At 41.1% G+C, this 17,302-nt stretch overlaps 1 protein-coding gene across 1 annotated transcript in view; it reads right to left on the bottom strand.

Moving 5' to 3' along the window:
• Positions 1–14,225, bottom strand: part of LOC129185373 (lysophosphatidylcholine acyltransferase 1) — a 32,636-nt gene extending 18,411 nt beyond the window's left edge. The window contains exons 1-3 of the mRNA XM_054782355.1: positions 13,798–14,225; positions 1,901–2,040; positions 1,336–1,550 (exon numbers count right to left, since the gene is read on the bottom strand). Of these exons, the coding sequence (XP_054638330.1) occupies positions 1,336–1,550; positions 1,901–2,040; positions 13,798–13,920 (478 nt within the window). The 5' untranslated portion in view covers positions 13,921–14,225. The remainder of the gene's footprint in view (positions 1–1,335; positions 1,551–1,900; positions 2,041–13,797) is intronic.
• Positions 14,226–17,302: the final 3,077 nt, after the last annotated feature.

Below are 17,302 nucleotides of genomic sequence, written 5' to 3'. Positions count from 1 at the left end.
GGCTTGCCACCACAACTGGCACCGACCACCTTGCGGCCGCAGCTCCGATCGGCTGCCTCAGCAATGTAGGCACGAAATACGACCCATTCGGACTCGATATCTTCGTCCTCCCCCCGGATGCAGGCGAAGCTCTGCCCGAGGTGAGAGTTGAAGACTCGACGAACGTGCTGGGAACCTCTTACAGACGTTCCCAGCACACCCTCACTACACGTGTGGGTCTCCCAGGACTGTCTGGCATCCTCCTCCGCCATCTAATCCAACTCATCACCAGGTGGTAATTAGTTAATAGCTCAGCCCCTCTCTTCACCCGTGTGTCCAGAACATGCAGACGCAGGTCTGATGATATGACTACAAAGTCGATCATAGACCTGCGACCTAGGGTGTCCTGGTGCCAAGTGCACTTGTGGACATCCTTATGTTCGAACATGGTGTTTGTTATGGAAAAATTGTGGTTCGCACAGAAGTCCAATAACATCACGCCGCGCAGGTTCAGTTCGGGGAGGCCATTCCTCCCAATCACACCCCTCCAGGTCACTCTGTCATTGCCCACATGGGCGTTGAAGTTTCCCAGTAGAATGACAGAGTCACCAGCTGGGGTGCCCACACCAGCTTGCTGCCTCTCCCCTGCAGCAACTCCAGAATAGAACAAGGCCCAGCCCCTCTCAAGGAGTTTGGTTCCAGAACCAAAACTGTGGGTCGAGGTGAGTCCGACTACATCTAGTCCAAATGTCTCAACCTCTCGCACAAGTTCGGGCTCCTTCCCGCGTCAGAAGACCCTACCTCTCATCACATATTGATATAGTATTATTTTTATGTTGAAAACCAAGCAGAAGTAGCAGGTAACCCTACTGTTGAAATGTTGGTTGCATTTACTGTACTTTTATTGAACATTTATTGAATATTGAAAATGAGAGCAGAAAAGGTTAACCTGTTAATTCAACCTGAAGTGTTGAGGGCTCATTATTCAAATAAAATGTGAATGCATTTGCCATTAACTGTTGTTTACTTGTTCGTTTATATTCATAATTAATTTACACCCGATTCCCTTACAAAAAACAACTGGAATCTAGGAAACTTCACCTGCACTGTCCAGAATCCGGATATGAATTTCACACTCACACTGGTTGAATTTTTTGGCTAAAAATTTACTGAATCGATTTAAAGTTACAGAATCGTTTCGGATTGTATCTTTCTAAATGAGCCAACATCGCCACTGAATCGTCGGCAATCACGACTCATGATCCGAACCGAATAGTTATTAAAACGAATCGTTACACCCCTAAATGTTTAAATTTAAAAAAAAGGAAGCTTTATTTTTGTGTAACAGTTACTCACTGCCCCACAGGGGTATATCCTTGCTCTCAGCTTTCATGACAATGGAGGCCATTGTCATGGTGACTGGGATGGCATCAAAGTAAGAAGAGTGGGGTGCCAGGGTGATAATGGGTGCTTCGGCAGGTAATGCCCTTCTCCCTTTTACAGTCATCCAATGGAAACCACCCGCAAACCACATGACCCGCATGATGATCTTCAGAATGATGTCGACCAATCTGAAAATGAGGATTAGATTTGAGTGCCTCATTTATATCATATGTGAAACAGTTTTGCAATTGGCCAACATTAAATTGTTCAAAGAAAGCATTTTGTAGGTCATAACTTAAGAGTCAGAATAAATAGAATTCAAATGAAACAAACCCCATTGTAGTAGTGTGTTTGTGTGTGTGTGTGTGTGTGTGTGTGTGTGTGTAACTGAAGTAGTATTTATATCTGATTTCTGTCAATGATGAAAGCAAGACTGGAAGTTCTCTTACAGTGCCAATAATGACGTGTCAAAACCCACTGTTTACAGAATATAAATAGAACTTAAACTTCAAACATGCACACTCAGCAGGGTACGCACCTCCTCCAGAGGCACTGGGGTTCAACGGTTGTTTCGGAGCGTCCCACTGAAGCCAGGAAGGCAAAAGGCCAAGCCAGCAGCATCATGAATGCAGCTATGAGTAGACGGATGGGGAATAGTGTGACTGTCATGACTGCTATCTGTAAACAATGAGAGGAAATATATGGGTAACTAAAACACATCGAATTCAATTCATTTTATCAATTGTTCAGTATGACTGCTGAAAACCACTTCAGGGTGCGGTCGTGGTGAAATAAAATGGTCCTATAATGTTGGAAGCACAGAATTACCTCAAATGGCTTTGTGTAGTAACGTTTTATGGTTGAGGGGCAAATAGGGGGTCCAGCCCAACCCCCCATAAAGTACTCTCGTATCTAATCAATTAAACCCACTGGGAATCCAAAGTGACATAGTTTGGTATGAAACAGACTATTTAGCTGAGCAGTACCATGATATTATAAGTTTAACAGGGACTTGATTTACAAATTTAACTTTGGGGGTGTCCCGATCAAATTGATATCGGACCAATATCAGCAAAAAAAACCCAACAAGTATCGGAACGGCAATCGTGCATAAAAAATCTCTGATATTGGCACTCAATTACAAGCAGTCAATTCCAGACTAGATAGAGCCCACATGATCACAACAGCATGTGCCAACATGTTAGTAGCAAGGAGTAGGAGATGTCAGCTGTTTGGCAGTAATTTTCTTTAAAGTCTGAAAAAGACGTTGTAGCCGAGTGAAAAACTTGTTTCCCGTGGTGGCACAAAACCGGGGAAGTAATATGACGAACATCATCACGCATTTGAAGTGTCAACACACGGGAAACTCCCATGCCATGGCAAAAGCTCATTCGGTGGCGAGCAATATCTGGTTTAAACGCTTCATTGAGGACCTCTAACATTATGGCTAGCTGCCATTACGTTGTTGATAAAAATATACACCACATGCATAAAGAAGTAAATAGTTGAGTTTTTCTCATACTTACTGTTGCTGATTATTGTTCTCTGTTTGAGTAATACCACCTGATCAGGCCTTTTAAAATTCCACACTACAAAATAGGCAATAAAAGTTTGTATGATTTGTGCTAACATGGAATTTATATCGGTATCGGCCATTATTCAAGGCTGCAATATCGGTATCATATTGGAAGTGAACGTTTTATCGGGACACCCCGATTCAACTTTATCTACCAGCTACAATGTGTGTAAACAAGTGAAAAATAATTAAGTTCAACTTGCATTTTCATGTCTCCATTCAAATACAAAAATGGCTATATCAAATCTGACTACCGGACTATTGAGTGCACCTGAATATAAACTGCACCCACCACATTTAAAACAAAACAAGAGGAAAAAAGAGCCACTACACTTTATCAAACTTACTTACAATTTGTCAGACCAAAACACAATCATTGCATAAGACTTCAAAACATGTGTTATTAGCTTCTATTGTGGAAATGCACTACTTTCTGTGTCGGCACTCTAAGCATCATGGTTCAAAGCGTGTGAAAAAAGTAGCATGTTATAGCCCGGAAATGGCTGTGCTCCCGTGACTGATGCCAATGCTTATCTTTTGTCAATATTTGTCTTCATAGCATATAGCACTGGGGGAACTCTATCTTATCTGAAGACAGTTCTTATCTGGCAGTATTGTCAAATTCAAGCAATTTATCAGTTTCAACAAAAAAACTAAACACTTTTGGCTGCTTTTTTACGTTAGTTATATATACTGTAGGCCTGTCACAATAACACATTTTACTAAGCGATAATTGTCCTACAAATTATTGTCCCACAAATAATATAATCAGTATATCATTTTGAGGCCATTTTTTAATTAATGTAATAATATATGGCATAATAATGCAAGTACACAGCATCAAAAGCAATAAACTTTAATTTCTCAAGAGTATTTAACAATGTAATTGGAATGTCAGGCGCACATAAATACAATAAATTAAACAATCAACTTAATACAGTAAACAAACAAAAAAGACAAAAAAAAACTATGAAAATAAAATGGAAACAGAGTCTCTTTTAGCAAAAATTGCACTTAAATAAAAATCATAATCAATCAATATTTCTGATTTTGAATCAGTCACTTCTGTTTTTGTCTGAATACTGATAAACAACTGAGAAAAAAACATGGAAATAATGTTCACATTGTGCATCAATGCAGATGTCAGCTCAATTGCATATACACTTTCTTGATTCACTTTTACGTTTCATGAGGTGTAACATTTTGTCGGAGTTCGGTCAAAGTACATGCCGCAAAATGAGTTTGGTGCACAATGAAGTGTTACCCTTCAGGAATCACAGAAATGTAAGTTCCACCGTTTTGTATTATTTATTTAATTGTCTTTGTCGCAAGCTTTTTCATGTCAGAAAATGACGATACGCAAACAGGCTGAAATTGACATCACATTGTGTTTTATACACAACAGGTGCGAAGAAAATATTCGATCGTGTAGCACATGACACAGCTGGCAAATACTGCAGTTGCTAGCGCATAATGCGCCTCTCTTCGCTGGGACAAAGAGACTGAATGACTGACAGGAGGGTTCACTCACTCCATTCATTCCATTATAGAACCAACGCAGCAAGGTGTTGACACAGATGCACAGAGTGTACTCTCTTGTCTTCTAGCCTGTTTGGTAGTGAGAGTGGACAAACATGCATGTACACGTCAATATATCGAGGCCGGCAAAATTTTGTTCATTTTTATTTATCATTGTATTGTTTTTTTATTTATCGTTAATTGATTTATTGATTATCATGACAGGCCTGTTTATATATATATACTGCTCAAAAAAATTAGAGCAACACTTCAAAAACACATCAGATCTAAACTGGGGGAAAAATGATCTTGAATATCTTTCCTGAAGTGGGTGATGTATTAGTAACAAAATGATGCCACATAATTTGATAGAAATGAAAATGATCGCCCTATAGAGGGGGGAAATCAAAGACACCCCAAAAATGAAAGTGAAAAAATGATGTAGCAGACTGGTCCATTTAGCCAAAATGTCATTGTAGCAACTCAAAATGATTCTCAATAGTTTGTGTGGCCTCCACGTGCTTGTACGCATGCCTGACAACGTCGGGGCATGCTCCTAATGAGACTACGGATGGTGTGCTGGGGGATCTCCTCCCAGATCTGGACCAGGGCATCAATGAGCTCCTGCACAGTCTGAGGAGAAACCTGGAGGCGCCGGATGGACCTAAACATAATGTCCCAGAGGTGTTCTATTGGGTTTAGGTCAGGTGAACGTGGGGGCCAGTCAATGGTATCAATTCCTTCATCCTCCAGGAACTACCTGCATACACTAGCCACATGAGGTCGGGCATTGTCGTGGACCAGGAGGAACTCAGGTCCCACTGCACCAGCGTAGGTTCTGACAATGGGTCCAAGGATTTCATCCCGATACCTAATAGCAGGCAGGGTGCCATTATCTAACCTGTAGAGGTCTGTGCGTCCTTCCAGGGATATGCCTCCCCAGACCATCACTGACCCACCACCAAACCGGTCATGCTGAATGATGTTGCAGGCAGCATAACGTTCTCCACGGCATCTCCAGACCCTTTCATGTCTGTCGCATGTGCTCAGGTTGAACTTGCTCTCATCAGGGAAGAGCACAGGGCACCACTGGTGTAGTTGCCAATTCTGGTGGTCTATGGCAAATGCCAATCGAGTTCTACGGTGCTGGGCAGTGAGCACAGGGCCCACTACAGGACGTCGGGCCCTCAGGCCACCCTCATGGAGCCTGTTTCTGATTGTTTGGTCAGAAACATTCACACCAGTGGCCTGCTGGAGATCATTTTGTTGGGCTGTGGCAGTGCTCATCCTGTTCCTCCTTACACAAAGAAGGAGATACCTATCCTGCTGAGGGTTGAAGGGCCTTCTATGGCCCTGTCCAGCTCTCCTGGAGTAACTACCTGTCTCCTGGAATCTCCTCCATGCGTCCAGGTACCGCAGTGATGCCCTGGTCCAGATCTGGGAGGAGATCCCCCAGGACACCATCCGTAGTCTCATTAGGAGCATGCCCCGACGTTGTCAGGCATGCGTACAAGCACGTGGGGGCCACACAAACTACTGAGAATCATTTTGAGTTGCTACAATGACATTTTAGCCAAATGGACCAGTGTGCTGCATCATTTTTTCACTTTCATTTTTGGGGTGTCTTTGATTTCCCCCCTCTATAGGGTGATCATTTTCATTTCTATCAAATTATGTGGCATCATTTTGTTACTAATACATCACCAACTTATTATCAGGAAAGATATTCAAGATCATTTTTCCCCCAGTTTAGATCTGATGTGTTTTCAAAGTGTTCCTCAAATTTTTTTGAGCAGTGTATATATATATAGTCAAACTTGTCTATAGCGGCCACTAGAGGGAGACTGCAAAAGTGGCCGATATAGACAGGTGGCCTCTATAGACAGGTTGGCGTCCAGTTTAAAGAAAAAAAAAAAAAAGGGGGGGGGGGGGGGGGGGAGAATAATAATGTTGACCAGTAGCGGGCTCTGTGGGACTGCGGATAAAAGTTGTACAGCACTACTAGGCTCGTTGTTATCCACGACCCACAGAACAAAGCTGTGCTAGTAATGTCTTACGCTTGTTTTTAATATTTTACTTTTTATACGGCAGAGTGTCATTACAGCTTTAGTTCATCAGGAGAGCTAGGCTTAGTGCTAGCTGTGAGTTTCGAGAGAGTTGGGAAGTGTGTTTATGTTGGTGTGGATGTAAAGTTCTGCAGTGTTCTCTGCTGTTAATAAAGCGATTAAAGTGCATCGGCGACATGAGTCTCTCCTTCCCCACAACAAGCGGCATTACAGTATTGACACACATCGTGCACATTGTCTCACACCAGGAAATAAACGGTGTCACTTGTTACAGGCATTGCCTGGACAGCTATGTAGTGGGGCTTGTTTAACCTTTGCCTTGTGGGCAAGCAGGAAGGAGAGACAATGCTGAGAGATGTGTGTGTTCTGAGCTGCTGTCTGCTGGCCGCGTTCAATTAATAAAATTGGCAGAAGCAACAGGAGAAGTTTCCTTCTTTGCTTCGGAGCTGAATAACACTGACAAGTTAACAGCGAACGGAAAAGAAGACGGCTTTTTTTGTGTCGAATACAGAAGATGAGGACTTTGATAGATTTGTGGATGAGGATTGATCAAAAATAACGTGAGTACATTCTAAAATACTTCAATTAAATACAACCGAACTCAGTTTTGCTCCCGCTGCCGCATGCATGCTAGCGTATGTCTTTTTTTTAAATTATTGTAGCGTCGCTGGGAGCACGTCCTGTTCCCAGCCTACTTTGCGGTAATGTTTTGGTGCAAATGCTCTTAAAGTTACATGTTTGACCAGGAAATAGCAAGCTCAAAAGAAGACGGCTTTTTTATGCTTTTATATATACCTGTATATCTTTATTTACTGTGTACTGTATACCAATGGTGTCAGAGCCAGCAAACATTATCAGAAGCACTGACCTACATTTAAAATGTAAATTGTAGTATTTGTTCCACTAAAATACATTGATTTATATCTTCATTTAGTAGAGTGTTTCATGGATGCACTGCTTCCACTAGCGTATGTGTATGTCTGTTTTTTTTTGTCCGATCAGACATCAGCTTCTGTGTGTTGCCATTTCAATACAATCTGCCGAGGGCCTTCAGAATCAGGAGTGTTGGCCCCTGTCACACACACTATTAGCAATGGGGCTGTTTCATTTTCGTCGATCAGAATTCACATTCACCTCTCAGGTTCAACTAGCCCGCCCACAGTGATATCCAAACTTTGTCGTCGTCTGACTGGTTGATCAGAGCAAAACTGTTCAACGAGCCATGTTCACACCCACGATGGCTGACTTAGGAGGAAGAATTGACAACCCTGGTGAATAAATGTATTTTATTTACGTTTTTATATTTTTGTCATGTTATTAGACAAATATTGATTGTGAACCGATTCAGATGATGTTGCAGTTTGATGTTTGAAGTTGTCCATCCATTCATCTTCTGCACCACTTACCCTCACTAGGGTATGGGTATGCTGGAGCCTATCCCAGCTGACTTCGGGTGAGAGGCAGGGTACACCCCGGACTGGTCCCCAGTCAGTCGCAGTGCTTGAGGTTGTCTAAACCTTTAATCACTGAGCCGTTCTATTTACACTTGTCTCATTTGGCTGAGCGCCAACTTTACAAGCACCGGTGTACAGCTGATCATCGGTGGAAATCGGTCACTTACTCAAAGTTACTAGCAGTAATGCAAGTCAGGTGTATTGGTGACTGTATTTGAAGATAAGGGGACTTATATTATTATCAATAGAATATTGGCATTGCAGCAATCTTTTAGTGATCATGGCTATCTCACTTTGGGATAGTTCGGATTTTTTGACATGAAGTTATATGACATCCTCATCAGCAGTATAGTGCATCAACAGTGACTTTTCCCCCCGCTCTGTCCCGTGAGCGAAGTTCTGGTCGGATTTCAGTGATGAGGAAAGTAGTCGGTGGTGCCACTTAAGTAAAGAGTTTGGCTTCTCAAAACAATATGCGCTCAAAAGAGTAATACATTTACATCACAAAAGTGGCCCCTCGAAAAAAAAATCAGGCCTCTCAATCGCTCTGTGAACTTTCTCTCCGTTGGTATCACTGCGCGCTACCACTTATCCATTGTTGAGTATGTGTCCACAGTGTTTAAATGCGCAAATGATGACCACTGCGACGCGAGAGATTGAAAGTGACAGCTACGCTAGAGTGATATTGTCAAATAAGAAAATATCTCAATAAAATTGTGCGGACTTGTAGTTATCTGGGCTGTAACAACAAGAATGTGTCTGAATCGCCCTATATATTCCATCGTTTTCCTGTCACGGACATTAGACAACTTTGGCTTCTTGCCGTATACTCGATGTGTATAAGTGGCCAGGATGAAATTGCTTCATAGTGGACACAGCGAGAAGGATTACGTTCTTAAACGCCCAAGACAGAGGAAAGAAACATGTTTTGAAGAAATCTGCTGTGCAAGGTAAGAACTAGCTATACTAATTTGGAAAGCAGGCAAAATAAGATGGAAAAAAAGTCAACATCGGCGTAGTCTGCTCACATCTACAGCTGTCCTTCCTCTTTCTCTCTGCTCGTTCTAACTCCATCCAACAAAGTTCAGCATCCGGGTATTCCTGTTCATATAGGTATCCCTTTGGCTTTGTGCTAAAAATGAATGTTGCCATCACTTGTTTCGTAGTCGGACATGTTTACGTTCACTATCCCAGCAGTAAACATCGTGAGGCTGGTCATGTAATGTGCCCAAAAGTTGACAGCTTGTGGTAGCATGCAGTGATACCAAAGGAAAGAAAATAGTGCTGAGAGATTGAGGGCTGATTTTTTCGAGGAGGCATTTTTGTGATTTAAATGTATTACTCTTTCGAATGCACTGTTTTGAGAAGCCAAACTTTTAAGTGGCCCCACCAACTAACTGGAAATACTTTTCTTATCACCAAAATCCGACCAGAACGTGGCTCTTGGGACGAAGTGGGGGGAAAGTCACTGTTAATGCACTACACTGTTGATGGGGATGTCGTGTCAAAAAATCTGAATTATCCCTTTAAAGGAAAACTGCACTTTTTTTGGAGTTTTGCCCATCATCCACAATCCTTATGTGAAACATGAACACACATTATTTTCCTCTTTTCTGTGCAATTCTAAAGATCTAAAAACTGATGAAAAGAGACAGCTAAGAATGCATGTAATGGATGCACCTATTCCGCCTATAAAGCCTTCTGAATAGAAAAAAACGCCAAAAAATAGCCATTTACATAATGTTACCTGCATATACCATACCATACCATATACCAACCAACCTAAAGCGACATTGTTATTATTTTTATTAAAATTGTTACACCAAAGAACAACTTTACTGGCGTAGTAACACCTCGCCACATCACACCGGCTAGCTACTAGCCGGCTAGTGAATAGCTTCACCACACATTTGCTCACAGGCAACTCATGAAAGCTATTGTTACATATTGGAGCTGATGCTGTGTTCATTTTTGAGTATGGAAAAGTTAACACTAGGAGTAGCGTTCATGTCTATGTTGGTATGTGAAATCAATGCCCCAGGGAAGGACGTTCCAGTAATGCTTAAAATGACCAAAGTATGGCAAAATACTGTTAATTATTACATATTATCATGAATGTACCTGTTACTGCATGAACCCAGCATGGGTTCAAAAAACATGACATGTTCATGTCTCACATAAGGATCGTGCAGTTGTCCTTTGATGCATTGGTGTTCGCTTGTTTCTAAATGTTTGGATGGCGCATTGCTTAAAGGGATAGTTTGGATTTTTTTTTAACACGAAGCTGTATGACATCCCCTTCAGCAGTAGACTATATCAACAGTGGCTTACCCTACCCCATTTGGTCCCGCGAGTCTAGTTCTGGTCGGATTTCCGTGACGGGGAACATAGTTCTGCTTAGTTGCTGGGTCATTTAAGTAAAGAGTTTGGCTTTTCAAAACAATATGCGTTCAAAAGAGTAACGCATTTGCATCATAAAAATGCCTCCTCAAAAAAAAAATCTAACTTCACAAATCGCTCTGCGTTGTATTTGTCTCCCGCTGTGTCCCTGCCGCCTCTCCATTCGCGTGTATGTGATGAAGTGCCGCGGCCATCTTGTTTACGTGTGTTCCACAGTGGGAACGTTTTGAGTGTGACACTGCACCGGAAGAGAGCCAGGCTAGTTGTATACGTGAGGATTGTGATACTTGAGCCGTGCTAGCTAGCGTGTCCCATCACACTGTTGCTCTCAATTTTGCGGCACACGGCTAAGTTGCATGCAACATGCAAATGTAAATGTAATAGTACCCTGGAATCATTCAAATCTCAACAAACTAAACTTTGCAGCAGCTCATAACACGCCTCAAAACACAAACGAGGCAGTGTAAAATCCCAGCTTTGTCAAAAAAAAAAAAAAACTAACAGGAGACAGCCCACTTTCAGGCCGTCCTAACAACAAAGTGTTAAGCCTGTTTTATGCTTTGCCCATCTGCGAGGTCCGTGCGGACAAATGACGTCATTTTTGTACCCACGCCTCCTCAAGCGGCCCTTTTCATGTGGAAAATTCCCGCTGCGCGCACCTCCAAATTTTTCTAACTACACAGACGGAAACATGTGGAAAAAAAATGGCAGACGAGCAGGAGATCCTTGCAGCTGAAGTACAGAAATATCGGCAATTATACTGTATGAGGCAGCCTACCCTGGCGCACAGTACTTTAAGCATAAAGAAACACTGAAACACTGTGTTTTCAGTCAAGTTGTTTGGTTTTTATTTCCGTTTGCCGTGTTCAGCATCCCTTTTGTAAGCACATTCTCCTGTCGGGGCAGGGAAGAATGATGAGCTGTGATTACTGCACTCCTATTCAAAGGACGAGTGGACCACCTTCTCTTCCTTTTCTATCGCAGCAGCAAATAAATACAACACAATTCCACTTCTTCAAGAAGTAGAAGCTCAAGTGTCGCCATGATGGAAGTCAAGTAAACAATGGCAAACTTCTTCCGCTCTAGTTTAGTACCGTGGTAGACACGTGTTTTCAATACACCGCCCTCTGCAGTTTGGGAGCAGACGCCGCACGGAGTACAAAGTCACACACGGTCTCTTGAGCGCATCTTTTCCGTGTGGCTCGTTTGAGCAGAAAGTAGAACCCCGCCTTTACTAGGGGCCCTCTCTCTAAATATTGTACCTCTCCTTTCCACCTCTTGTCTCTCCCTTCTGTGCAACAGTGGATTAAATTGATTCATAATATCATTTTGCTTCTTAACTGGCCAGATTGTCACAGTGTAACTTCGAGTCAGTCACGCTTCTATCAACTAAGTGCTCCATTTATTTTTGAGGGTATGAAATGCCTGTAGGGGTTGGAAATTGGAATACAGTCGTCCCTCGCTACATCACGGTTCGGACATCACGCCTCACTCTTTTGCAGTCTTTCAAAAATTCATTAATTAATAAACGGCTGCTGTTTCGTGGTTGACTATGCATTATTATTAGTCAGAAAATATTGAAAGACCAGTCATATGCAGTATTCTGGTCACTAGGCATCAGTAATGTTATAATGATAAAACATGCCGTAAAATTAGATTATCGTCTCACTTCATGTAGTCAGCCATGGCATGTCCGACAGAGTGGGAAAAAAGTTCTCCCAGTCCGTGTGGAAGTAGTAAGTTTTTGGCTTCTTACTGTGACCTTTTTTCCCCCCTCCATTTGAAACCCTTTCTTAAGTTTTGAATAAATAAGTCCAACTTGGTAGCTCGGTAGCATGCTATGTTCAAAGCAGGGGCCGTCTCGTGTCCTTGCAGCGATTCTGTAGCCTGCGCATTATAGTTGAGCAAGGTGTTGTAAACAAAAGAATAATAGGAGTGTAAAGGTGACTATAGGATTGTTATTTCATGTCTACAGGGCTCCAATACTGATTTAGAAAGTCAAACAGGTTTTCTATGCTCTAACTACAAAAATATTCCATTCATTAATATTGAGTCCTACTGTAATTCAGGTCTGGAACCAATTAACCGTTAACCATTGAATGTATAGCCTATCGTAACAACAACACGAATGTAAATTGTTGGTCACCTCTCTCAGACTGCTTGTGTGTGTGGACGCACCACAGACATTTAAGTGCATACCAACAGCCGTGAGTGACAGCCATGAACTCCAGTTATTTTGTTCAGGCCAAACAAAAAAGTACATTTACGTTTAATTCTTAATTGTGAAATATATAGACATTTTTGTACACTCTGTTCTTTTAAACCACTATCGGTAACATATGCTAGCCGTCGGTGGTGGGGTTCTGTTGTTTGGTTTCAAAATAATTAATGTGGTGCAAGTTTCATACAGTCCCTCTAAGAAGTACAATGTAATTGTTATTTATAAACATGCACATCTAAGGCCAAAAATCACTTCAAAAGCTCATCTAAACACAACGTGACTGAAAAATCACGTAATTGAGTCAGATTACAGCAACTCACACAACATACTCATTTTGTCTGACCAGTGACTCAAGAGTGGAAATGTCTAAGAGGAAAAACTGGAGGAGGTTTTTTTAAATCTGTATTATAGTAGTGACAGTCAGTCATAAGCAATACAAATGTTGATATTCTATATACAAGCGTATTGGAACAGTTAAAGCTCCATATCTTCCCTAATAGAAATCAAATGCAACTTGTGGCTGAAAAGTAGCTTTCTACTGAGGACTGAACCTATTAAACTGTCCTTGCTTCTCTTTTTCTACATGTTTTATGACAGTAAAATGTATATTATATGTGGATGTGCTCTTGTGTGAAAACACTTCTTCTAAGTGGGTAATGACACAACTGTCACCCAACCCAACATTTATTACACGTGTTGAATGGGATGCTGGAACCACCAGTGCAATGAAATAACATGGGGATCGAGAAACATTGTGACAACAGAAAATATTTGAAACGCATGCAACGCAAACACCCAACTGTTTTAAATGAGAAAAATATTACATTCGGAGCAACAAGCTAGGCCCACCGTGGAGGGACGGCCAGCTCTTTTAAAGTGTAACGTTATTTCATGGGTGATTATTATTTTAAGATGCTTGATTTAGGTTTTATTTAGCCACTTCTGTGTAGCACATAGTAGATAAATTTCTGATGTGCTGTAGTCATTCCATCTAAAAATCGAGGCGTACAGCCAAGAAGAGGCAGGGTAAGGAATGCAACATGTATTTAGCTAAAGTTAGCACACTGGCTAGCACGCACACAGCTGATTAGGATACATGCAATGAGAATGAAATACTGCTTTTAAAAGATGTTGACAGCATTACCGCACTATTTACCACAAATAGCTAAAACAGCACATGAACACAGACGTAATATTTACCTTTGCCTTTTCCATGGGGGTGAATTTCAAAACGTGTACAAAAGGGTTTCTGAACGGAGGCGCTTGGTCCATTTTCTTCCCATCTCCCTCCATCGCACATTGTCTGTGAGTCGGTAACTTCATCCTGATAACAAATACTGGTCGACTTTACTTTAAAATCACTACACTGATAAGACCCCAAAAGGGAGGCTCTCCACGGGGAACGCAGTTGCACCCCAGTCTGTATCTTGCACAGCGGTTAATTACGGTGGCAGTGCGGGGTTATTAACGCTATCTGCCTTGCATGGACACCATGGAGGGATAATGGTTAGCTACAGGATTAGCCGGGGTTATTTGAAGTAGCCTTTTATCTTTACGCAGGGCGCCTTCCTCCACAGTGCGTTTCCTCCAAGCAGTCCGTTAGCTCAAGATGCTAACCGAGCCACGATTCCGCCGTCTTCTTTGTGCGCATGCGTACAACCATCCTACAGGGCTGAAGCAAAAATATTTATTTGCCACAAATATACGTTGTACTATCCGTATGTACTGCAAATCACAAATAAAACCACATTAATTGTGGCATGTATGTTTTATGTATTTATCTATCTTAAATGTTGTGTCAGTCACCACAAACAGTTTGACAATCCTTTTCTTAGTGGAAAACCATTCACATACACATGTATGATTTGACCAATGTTTGATTTGACCTTCGGTACTCAAGTTTTAAAACACCCTGAACCAAAAGTATTGCCACCTCACATGATCAGAAAGGCCCTGACCATGTTCAAGTCAATTTAGATGTGCACTGTTTATATTTTCAATAACTCGTGGCATTTGGAGGGTTCAATTTGATTAGCAACGAATAAAATCAACCCGAATAATATTAAAGACCAAAATGGGGACAGAAAGAAAAGGTTGGAGTGGTGCTGAATGGTGGAAAAAGAGAAAATTTGAAATGGAAAATCGCATGATAAAGGTAATGGATGTTCTTCAAATAGATATGTGCAATTAATTAATTTCTTAGCTTCATAATGCAGCATATATGTGTATTTGTTTAGTTGTAGTAGTATGTGTTATTTGGTAGGCTGCAAACAAAATCTTGTTTAGGGTCTCAAAAAGCCTAGAGACGGTCGTGCTTGTTAGAGAGCAGCAAGTTGTCATAATCTTAAAACAACAAAGTCAAAATATGATGGGAATAAAGTCATCATTACAAGACGAAATTTAAAAAAAAACAGTAGAAATGGAAAAAAACAACTGTAATTTTATGAGAATGACGTCAAAATATTAAGAGAAGTTAAGTCGCATTCTAACAAGAATTACAATTGCTTATAGTGTCATAAGTGAAGGGAAACACATCTAATGGGCACCTGTTGTTATGTGACAATTTTTAATTTTATTAACATTAATATCCCCACGACCACAAGATGGACTTGGATACAGAGAAACATGAACGGCAAAAACAATAGTGTTAATGACCACATCCCATACCTGTCCAATGTTTGAGATTTTTGACGCGTCGTTGATTGAGGATTAGATGCTCTTCATAACTAATCATGTGCTTCTATCTAGTGGCAACAACCTCACATTACATTAAGGCGCATACATAGAATTAGAGTCCCCTACATAGAATGGATGAAGGGCGCCCTCTTTTGGACACTGCAATTCTCAGACTAAGACTATTAGAGCCATCCATCCATCCATCCATCCATCCATCCATCCATCCATCCATCCATCCATAAAACACAGTACAGTACTTACTGATTTGCACAGTGTAATCAGCAGCTCATAAAGAAAAGGCCCTGTGTGACCAATTTACTTCATTTAGGAAGTTGTTCAATTAATGTTTTCTCTCTGTCATCATGTTTTTTATCGAGCTTTTGTAATTACAAGTCTGGAGCAACACAAACACACACATGCGCACATAAACAGGCATCACTTCCTACTTTCCTTTCTGTGGCACGTGTACTCAGAGTGCCCTGTAGGCTGACCGTATCAGGTCGTGACATTTACATTTGACAGGGATCACATCAGATATGGTTAATGTTAAGGTGGATGGAAAGAGAGAAAATATAGCAGAAAAGCTTATCCTCATTCTACCTTCTCCCCCCTCCCTTCTCTCTTTAATCCCATAGCTGAGGTGCTTAAATTAAAAAGGAAGAAATGCAATTTAAAGACATGGGGTAAACAATCAGAAAACACTTGTTTCTGGGGGAGACACAATTTCCTGGTGCCTTGTCCAATTTCTTATGGCCTGGAGGGCTGCCGCCGCGCTTTAACACCTGGTTCTACGCTGCTGATTAAAATTGTATTGCCAGTGTTGAATCAATCTATATGACATTTTGGAAATACACAAGTGTCAGGACATTTTATACATGCAGTGTTTTCTCTTTATTGTTTTCATTTGGTAACAGAAAGGTGCAAGGTGGTGACTCACACTGTGTTGCAATACTATGCCTTCCAACTATTTAAGGGGGGGAGGGTGGGTGGGAAGTTTCAATATCCTAGACAAGTTTAAATATGTCACTATCATTGTTGTATAGTGTTTACATTTAAGCTGTATGTCATGCACTCCAGAGAGGCTGTAATAGCATAATTAATGTTGTTTTAGGTCATTTTAAAAGCAGACAAATTATTTCTTTCAATCTGAAGTGAAAAAAATACATTTCAACCGATATTGATGCTAAGGACTAATAAACAAACGAACCAAGATCAGTGTATGTTTAGAACACAGTGGAAAAAGTTTAAGGAATAAACGTTAGTGCAGACTAAAAGGGTTGGAATATATCTAGCAAATACAAATGTATGCTCAATATATGTATTTGGTGTAGCCATGGATGTTACGAAGAGAAAATGCGTGAGAGAAAATTAAACTATGAGTCCCGGTTTTTGAGGAACTATTAAACCAGGATAACCCCTCAGGCCAAACATCTGAGGCTGGGTGACAGAAGGACCGTTGTTTGCTTCATACTAGTGTAATGTTTTACTAGCCCCTGCGCCCGTGTCAATCAATGCCCACCGTGTTCCAAAACATATTCAACACACAGAGAAAACACTTTGGCTTGAGGAAATGGATTGGGCGCATGACTGACAGGCGACTCTGTGGATGTGTCAATCAAATAAAGCCCATTGTTTTTGCTTGTGTCCCAAGCCTTCAAGTCAAAGAAGTTTACTTTTGTCCTTTTTTTGCTCTGTAAATGAAATATTTCAGTTTTAGAGTGGTATTGATGCAAGTTTTGGGGGATTCATTGTCTCGCTCAAAGGCAAATTGGCAGGGTACAGAAAGCAGAGTAGCATCTTTTTTTCAAATGATTAATACACTTTGCTATTAAAGTTATGGTGATAGTATTTCTATTTCCATTATTTCCTATGGTAAATGTGTTCCAAAATGCAAACAAATAAGAGTAAAAAAAAAAAAAAAGTAAACCAGTGTCCCAGAACATTTTGTGTTCAACCTCCGAGTGTCTTTTGTACAGTATATGCATACTGTACATGATGAGGGCAGATTACAGTTAATCATTGTTGCTAG

Source organism: Dunckerocampus dactyliophorus, chromosome 7 (assembly GCF_027744805.1).
Source record: "Dunckerocampus dactyliophorus isolate RoL2022-P2 chromosome 7, RoL_Ddac_1.1, whole genome shotgun sequence".
Lineage (NCBI taxonomy): Eukaryota > Metazoa > Chordata > Actinopteri > Syngnathiformes > Syngnathidae > Dunckerocampus > Dunckerocampus dactyliophorus.
Note: the sequence above shows the minus strand (reverse complement) of the source record. Positions and strands in the feature narration are given on the sequence as shown.